Genomic DNA, 9,083 nt, shown 5'->3' on the forward strand with positions numbered 1-9,083 from the left:
ACTCAGTACACTACACTACACTGCACTACACCACACTACACTACACTACACACACTACACTACACTACACTACACTCAGTACACTACACTACACTACACTACACTACACTACACTGCACGGCATGGTACTACACTACACTACACTCAGTACACTAACACTACACTACACTACACTGCACTGCACTACACTCCACTCCACTCCACTCCACTGCACTACACTCCACTCCACTCCACTCCACTGCACTACACTGCACTACACTACACTGCACTACACTGCACTACACTACACTACACTACACTGGACGGCATGGTACTACACTACACTACACTACACTGCACGGCACGGCACGGCACGGCACGGCACGGCACGGCACGGCACTGCACTACACTACACTACACTGCACTACACTACACTGCACTCCACTACACTACACTACACTACACTACACTACACTACACTACACTACACTACACTGCACTACACTGCACAACAATGCCACTGGGCCATGCAATGTAAGACAACACATCACAGTACAGCACAGCACAACACAGCACCGTGACAGCACAGCACAGCACAGCACAGCACAGCACAGCACCGTGACAGCACAGCACAACACAACACAATGCAGCACAACATAAGAACACAACATACAGAACATCACAACTACAACACAACCACAACACAACCGCTGTTCAAATTTCTTTTTTTTTCTTTTTCTTTTTTTTTCCCCCTTTTTTTCTTTTTTAAGAGTCGCTGTGCAATGTTAAACAACAATTTCAAGCGCCTGTGCCAAGTGAGAAAGAGAGAGAGAGCGAGGGGAGGGAGGGAGGGGGGGGGACAGCATTGAGCCAGAACCAAGCAGAGCTGTACTGTACATGCTATAAATGTCTTGTCGGACCCAGTGCCTCGGTGGGGTAGGCTTAGTCAAGTGGATACTTCGCTCATTGGCCTTTTGGCTGATGTGTCGACTGTGGTCGTCACGTCAGAATGCCACTGACGCCATCCTCCTCTAGACTTTTTTTTTTTTTTTTTTTTTTAATTCTCTATCTCTCTCTCTATCTAAGCGTGTATCTCTCTTTGTGTCTCTGTACGCATGAATGTGTGAATGTGTATGAAAGAATGTTCATTCATAATAATAATAATAATAATGGATACTTATATAGCACACTATCCAGAAATCTGCTCTAGGTGCTTTACAAAAACGCTTTTGTTAACATAAAACATTATATCTATGTTACATACACACACCAAAATGTGACTACACACACACACACACACACACACACACACACACACACACACATTCACTAGTTATGGATGGTCGAGCTCGAGCTGACAGATGCTCTGATTAGCTCAGTGTTTCATGTTAGTCGAATTTTCTGTATTTAGTGCGTTGATTGTGCGTATTTGTATTTGTATTACTCTTTTTGTCACAACAGATTTCTCTCACAGCGCCACCCCGGCCTTTTTATATTTTTTTCCCCCTTCTTCTTCTTGTGTATTTTTCCCTGCCTGCAATTTTCATTTGTTTCCCTCATTTGTTGAGAATATCAATTGACATCTTGTTTGTTTGTTTGTTTATTTGTTTGTTTTGTTTGTTTGATCTTACATCTCTTGAAAATGTATTTGTATCCCCCCCCCTCCCTCCTCCCCCCAGCCCCCCTAGCCCCCAGTCACAAGGACTGAATGCACACACAATGACAGAACAACATCAAAGCTGAAGCGTCAAAGGCGATTCTTTGTGTATCTGTCTCTCGATCTCTGTCTCTGTCTGTTGTCTCTCTCTCTCCGTCTCCCTCCTCTCAAGACTTCACTGGCATTCAGTAGACTGACTTAGACTGATGTCAGTTTACCACTATTCCCATGTATCCCCCCTTCCAGTTCGCGGGAAAACGGAGTATGTCTGCCTACATAGCGGGATAAAAACGGTCATACACGTAAAATCTTCTTCTTCTTCGTTCGTGGGCTGCAACAACTCCCACATTCACTCGTATGAACATGAGTGGGTTTTTGACGTGTATGACCGTTTTTACCCCCGCCATGTAGGCAGCCGCACTCCGTTTTCGGCAAACGAGTGAGAGTGGGAGTTGCAGCCCACAAACGAAGAAGTAGAAAAAGGAATCACTATTCCATGTACCACTGACTCAAGTTACACTCCGTACTAAGTATTTAGGATGTATTCACAAGCTTTTGATATATGCTATATGGCGGCTTTTCATTTTTATAATTATGATGTGAAACCTTAGAAAATGAATGTTACCTTCTCTCTTTCTCGTTTATATTATAGATATATATAATATGACATTTGCCGTATGAATTCACTTCCTATAGTGTTCCAACTATCGGTGTCTGTCACTCTGTCTCTCCTTCTCGCTGTTATCATTTTCTTCTCTCTTTTTTTTTTCTAATAATCATTTCATTTTATAATGATTTGATCTTTTCAATGATAATATGTGTCGTACTTAGGTTATATTATAGTACATGCTTTCATTTATGCGCTTTCTTTTCATGTGTAAGTGTGTGTGTGTGTTTTGTCATTGCTTTGTCTTTTTTTTCTGCCCCCGTGAAATAAAAATTCGTTTCGTTTCACTCTCTCTCTCTCTCTCTGAGTCTGTATGTGTGTGTGTGTGCCACTGAGTATGCCAGTGCCGTGTGTGTGTGAATGTCTACTGATATGAATATGTGTGTGTGCGCGCGTGCGTGTATCAGTGAATGTGTACTAGTATATGAATGTGTGTGTGTGCGTGCGTGCGTGTCACTGTGTGAGCCGCGTGTTCGTGTGCCTGCGTGCATGTGAATAATTCATTCTCAAAGAGAGAGAGAGAGAGAGAGGGGGGGGGGAAAGAGCCCGGAGAAAGCGAAAAAAATGTTCTGACGAAAATAGAAATAACCTAATATGAACATCAACATGCGCCTCTGCTGGATACGTTGTCAACTAATGACAAGTCATAAATGCAGTATTCTCAGACCACAAAAATCCCAGACGCATAGTTTACGCATGCTCCGCGCTTTTTTGGTTGCTTCTGCAAGCTGGATGTTACACTAAATTGACTTCCTTGTAATTGTTTATTAACAATTGTAACAAGCATCTGAAACTGAAAACAGTTTTGACGTATTTCTGCCTGGTTTTATTTTTAGAATGTAGAGACAAACCCATTCTTGTTAAGTCAACTTAGTGTTTATTTCCTGAAGTGAAACAATTGGTGTGGAGGAAAGAACTCATATTGTTGGAGACGAGGATTAATGAGAATCAAGTGAAGTCACCGGGTTGAGATTTCCGGTTTTGAATTACTTCCCTCTACGCCGGCTTGACTTGTCAATTATCTTATTGTCATTGACTGTTCGTATCTTTAAAAAGCAGTGACAGTCTCTTCATAATGACTGCTGATGATATAACTATTTGCTTCGAAAATATTTGAAAGGTGATCATAACTCTCGGCTGTCAAGAATATCGAAACACTTAAATACGAGCTCAAGTGACGACCCTGACAACTATTGGCCATTGTCAAATAAAAGAAGAAGAACACAGGAAATATTTGCCTTTGTTTTGTGTCTTCATGACTGATTTTGCTTCTGTGCTGACTGGAGTCGATTAGACTGTGTGCTGAGCAATTGTTGTTGTTGTTTTTTGTATTGTTTTTTGTTTTGAAGAGTGTCTTTCAAATCATGGTCATTTTGTTGGCAAAAAAATGTTTTTGTTTATTATAATCAGCACATTAATTGGTGTGCCGCGTTTCACTAAGTGATATCAGCTGTTTTAAAACTACACTAGGCTGAAGCACTGGCCAGAAAACAGCAACAGCAGCAACAACAACAAAAACAGCTTCAGCTTATCAGTGTGCTCGCTGTGACTGATATCAGCTGTTTTAAACTCAGTAGGCTGAAGCACACGAGCTACTGAAGAAATCAATACTGAACAGCAACAACAACAACAACAAACAAACAGTTTAACATTACGTTCGAAAGCGAGTTGGTGCGTAGACGTAGTTTTCACGCTCCTATACTCCAATCTCCATGGCAGCGTATTTAGTTAGCCACCCCCAGGTTAGGTCACAAGGTCTGACAAAGCGCGTTGGGTTACGCTGCTGGTCAGGCATCTGCTTGGCAGATGTGGTGTAGCGTATATGGATTTGTCCGAACGCAGTGACGCCTCCTTGAGCTACCGAAACTGAAACAGGTTAGTGACGACACCCAGGTGGTTGATTGGCGATCGGGAGATGACGTTCGACAAACGACGCGTCATCATGGGCATCCTCAACGTCACCCCGGACTCCTTTTCTGACGGCGGTGAGTTCTACCAGACGGACACCGCCGTCGCTCACGGCCTCCGCATGGCGCAAGAGGACGCGGACATCATCGACGTGGGAGGAGAATCCACACGCCCCAGGGACCGACCCCGTGTCCCCCGAGGAAGAGCCGCACCATGTCATCCCCGTCATCAAACGCCTGGCCGCCAGGACCGACGCCCTCATCTCCGTGGACACCAGCAAAGCCCGGGTGGCCGCGGCGGCTCTGGAAGCGGGCGCTCAGATCGTCAACGACATGAGCGGGCTGGGCTTCGACCCAGCCATGGCGAAGACCGTGGCTGAGCACGACGAGGCCTCCTTAGTTCTCATGCACATCCGAGGCACTCCGCAGACCATGGAGACCCAGGCGTGCTGCCAGGACGTCGTTCAGACCGTCATGGACTACTTCGCCCACCGCCTGGCCAAGGCTGAGGAGGAGGGGATCGATCTCCGACGGATCGCTATCGATCCAGGGATTGGTTTCGGGAAGGACACGGCCGACAACTACACCCTCCAGAGACCTGGGAAGGCTGAGCTCCCTTGGCAGGCCCGTAGTGCTGGGAACGTCCCGTAAGAGGATGATCGGGGAGGCCCTGGAAGGATCGCGTGTGGGGCACGGCGGCCACTGTGGCCTGATGTCTCTTCACTGGGGCTCATGTCGTCAGAGTTCATGACGTCAAAGAGATGGCGGATGTCGTCAGAGTGACGGAAATGTTGGTCACAGCAGTCGTCAGGTTCGGGTTGAGTGTGTGTGTGTGTTGAAGTGATACTGTAGATATGTGCATCTATATCAATCTATGATTGATGTTTTTTGGTAATGAAGTATGGTGGTTTTAGTTCAGTTTTTCTTTTCTGTTTAGTTGTTGTCGTTTTTAGGTGTTCTGATGGAAAGTTGGTTTGTGTGTGTGTGTGTGTGTGTGCCGGTGTGTGTGTGTGTGTGTGTGTGTGTTGGGATAGGCAAAACTTATAGCGCCATCGTGTTTTAGTTGCAATGTTATCATCATATGCTTGTTTGTGTGATTTATTTTCTCGGGTGACTGAGTACACATGTAGCCTGGAAATATACGTACTTCAGTGGCGTGCTATGTTTACATTGATCAATATGCAGACTGTTATCAAATGAACTGACGAGGTTTACAGAGTTCTGTCGTGTGTACCGTTGTCTGCTCTACCAGTTGTAGGCTGATGAGTCATGTGCGCACGTGCACACACACACACACACACACACACACACACACACACACACACACACACACACACACACACACACACACACACACACACACACGTGTACAGAGACGGAGAGAGGGGGAGGCAAACAGGGAGGGAGAGAGAGACGAAAGGAAATAAAACGGAAACGGGATTTTCGACGCGAGAATATTAGACTTTTTCGTGACACATTGTAACATGTGCAAATATAATGGAAGCGTCCCTATCATACAACACAGAAAGGCTTCATGATTGCAGGCAACCATCTTCAAAAACAAATTTAACTCTCTCCATACGAACGGCGAAAGAGACGATGTTAACAGCGTTTCACCCCAATTACCACCATCAAAATATTGCAAGCGGAGGGCTCTTACACTGAAGAGGTGAATGTTGACAAAGAATACCACAATTCTGACGACGGAAGCTAAAGGTTGGGTCATTCAGACACCCACTGGACATCCGAGGGGTCTGTGTGGAGGAGAAGAGAGGACTGGCCGTACTGAGTGACTGTTAATGAACCCCGTCCCCCAGTACAAGCTAAACAGCTGACCAAAATATTCTTGAGTACGATCCCCGTCGCCGCCTTCAGTTGTTGACAAAGAGTACTGAGACCTGCTTGCGCCTGTGAACTGAACCCCTTCCGTGTGTATACACATGCAGAAGATCAGATACACACGTCAATAAAGATCCTAGCTGTAATCCATGTCAGTGTTCCGGCGGCCGGCCGGTGGGTTATGGAAACACAAGAACATCATATCAAGCATGCACCTCTCCGAAAACGTACTATGGCTGCCTACATGAAGGGGCTACCGACTATAAACAAACTGTAACAGTCATACACGTAAAACTTTCCCACGTGATGTCTGTGTGAGTGTGTTTGCGTAACCGAAACTTGACAAAAACATGACGGCACAGGAAACGCCGAATGTAGAGCATCAGTATCCGGCAGTATCAGTAGCTCAACGGAAGGAGGCGTCACTGCGTTCGGTCAAATCCGCATATATGCTACACCACATCTCAGTGCCAAGCAGATGCCTGACCAGCAGTGTAACCACCAACGCGCTCAGTCAGGCCTTGAGAAAAAAAAAGAATAAATAAATAATAGATAAATACATAAAAAAATAAAAGATATAATAATGATAATAATAATTATAAGGCGCAAAATCTTGATGAAGTCAACTCTAAGCACACACACTGACACACACACACACACACACGGCGCGCACACAAACACACGGCGGCACACACACACACACACACACACACACACACGGCACACACACCGCGACACACACACCGCGACACACACACACACACACACACACACACACACACACACACGGCGCGCGCGCGCACACACACACACACACACACCGGTACACACACACACACCGGCACACACACACACACACACACACCGACACACACACACGGCACACACACAACGTGACACACACACACAACGTGACACACACACACATACACACAATGTCACACACACACACACACACACACACACACACACGGCACACACACACACACACACACACACACACACACACACACGGCGCGCACACAAACACACGGCGGCACACACACACACACACACAAAATGTAGAGCGCCTACAGACAGCTGTCAGCTCTACCCAGGCAGGCAGCCTGTTGTGTAAAATTTATCTGTAAAGTGCATATAGATAGAAGTTGGTTTCAGACCGAGAATAGGTGCAATATAAAAATCCAAAAATGTTCAGTCATCATCAGTTTCAGTTTTTCAGGGATCGAGGTACTGACGTGTCACTGCGTTCCAGCGGACACTGAAATCCATATCCGGTACACCACAAAGTGACTGCCTATAGTAAGATGCCAAACAGCAGAATAACTTGACGCGCTTCGTCATTCAGGCCTTGAGTGCATGCTTGTTTGTGTACCTATCAGAGTGGATTTTGTCGACAGAATTTTAACCAGAGGACAACATTTTTGCTGCCATGGGTTCTTAATCAGTGCGCCAAGTGCGTCCGTCACGTGCCGCAGTGCACACGACGGAACCCCAGGCGGTTTATCGTTTCATTCGAATGACTAGGTGTTCAGTTTGATTTTCCAGTCAAATTTGGTAGACTGGAAGGGCGAGAGCCGGATTCAGTTCGAACCCAGACCCTCCGTCACGGCAGACATCACCACGGGCCGTCACCGACTGATCATCATTTTTGACTCACTTGTGTAAACAAAGTGAGTCTGTGTTTTAACCCGGTGTTCGGTTGTCTCTCTCTCTCTCTCTCTCTCTCTCTCTCTCTCTCTGTGTGTGTGTCTGTGTGTCTGTGTGTCCGTGGTAAACTTTAACATTGACATTTTCTCTGCAAATACTTTGTCAGTTGACACAAAATTTGGCATAAAAATATGAAAAATTCAGTTCTTTCCAGTCATCTTGTTTAAAACAATATTGCACCTCTAGGATGGGCACACAAAAAAAGAAGCCTAATTATATGCAAACTGCATTTACTGTTATATTTATATTTTTTGTACTCTCTAAACTTGGCACTTTGACCTCTTATTCTGACACAACAACAAGAGGAGTCATTATTATCATTTTTTGTTCAAACAGGAACTTCTTTTGCTAAGCATGGAATTTTATTTATTTTGCAAACGTTTTGGTGCAGATAGTAAAAAAGGGAAATTACTCTGTAATTAATGCTAGGGGACTTAATTTATCACAAGTGAGTCTTGAAGGCCTTGCCTCTCTTGTCATCATGATAGTAGTGTCCCCTTTGTTGACAGTGGCCACAGCTGGAGGGAGGTTGCGGGGTGGGGGTGGGGTAGTGCCCGGAGGGGGTGAGGGGTGTGTGCATGTAAGGTTCTGGAAGAACTGGCTTGCATTGAATAGAATAAATTTTATTTTCTGAGTGTAGTAGAGCGAGCAAGGCAATGCTTTTTTTTCTTTTCTTCTTCTCCGGCCCCATCCAGGCCTCGTGATTTAGCATTGATTACAACTCTACTGACTGACAAGCTCAGGAGACTAGGAGAGGAGAGAATTCAAGAGAGAGACCCCGGAGAGAGAGAGAGAGTAAAAGACATGAAATTTAATGTAGTCAAAATAACGATGATCAAGCAACAACAACAAAAAAAACCTTTAACTGATATGCATGCATATGAGTTAGAAACACAGTAACACTGAGAAACAACTTGAGTATTTTTAAAAGTATGAGCAATACAGTTTAAACTCAGAAATATTCACATACGCTAATATGTTATATTGCAAAAGATTGCAATAGAAGTGAAATAGAAAACAATCCGTTTAAAAAATAAAATAAAATAAAAAGTTAGCAGAGCGTGGTTTCGATCCACGGACCTCTGGGTTATGGGCCCAGCACGCTTCCACTGCGCCACTCTGCTGATACAAATAGGCGTGCAATTTTATTAATATGTTCTTATGCATTGACTTAGATTCCTTTCTTTTTCTGTCCCTATTTCACCAAATATAGGAATAACAGAAAATTCAGTTTATTTCTCAGTTATTCTTCCACGATTATTATAAGTGTGGTCAACCAATCTTAACTTTAGGCAGATTTTCCCCATATTTTCCGAAACGTTCA

The 9,083-nt window shown here is 44.7% G+C and overlaps 1 protein-coding gene and 1 non-coding gene across 2 annotated transcripts; one reads left to right on the forward strand and one right to left on the reverse strand.

Moving 5' to 3' along the window:
- The first annotated feature begins 4,218 nt into the window (after nt 1-4,218).
- Nucleotides 4,219-4,861, forward strand: LOC143277579 (dihydropteroate synthase-like). Its single transcript, XM_076582458.1, has 2 exons — nt 4,219-4,362; nt 4,412-4,861. The coding sequence occupies exons 1-2, from the start codon at nt 4,219-4,221 to the stop codon at nt 4,859-4,861; spliced, it is 594 nt and encodes a 197-aa protein (XP_076438573.1).
- A 3,950-nt stretch (nt 4,862-8,811) lies between these two features.
- Trnam-cau (transfer RNA methionine (anticodon CAU)) lies at nt 8,812-8,883 on the reverse strand. The gene has a single exon. It is a non-coding gene; the product is annotated as a tRNA-Met (tRNA).
- Nucleotides 8,884-9,083: the final 200 nt, after the last annotated feature.

Source organism: Babylonia areolata, chromosome 34 (genome assembly GCF_041734735.1).
Source record: "Babylonia areolata isolate BAREFJ2019XMU chromosome 34, ASM4173473v1, whole genome shotgun sequence".
Taxonomy (NCBI): Eukaryota; Metazoa; Mollusca; class Gastropoda; order Neogastropoda; family Buccinidae; genus Babylonia; species Babylonia areolata.

Bases quoted from the DNA above. Each gene is read 5' to 3' on its own strand.
- LOC143277579 (XM_076582458.1), top strand. From the start codon at position 4,219: ATGACGTTCGACAAACGACGCGTCATCATGGGCATCCTCAACGTCACC. The intron at 4,363-4,411 runs GTGGGAGGAGAA...GTGTCCCCCGAG, and splicing joins AGGACGCGGACATCATCGAC to GAAGAGCCGCACCATGTCAT.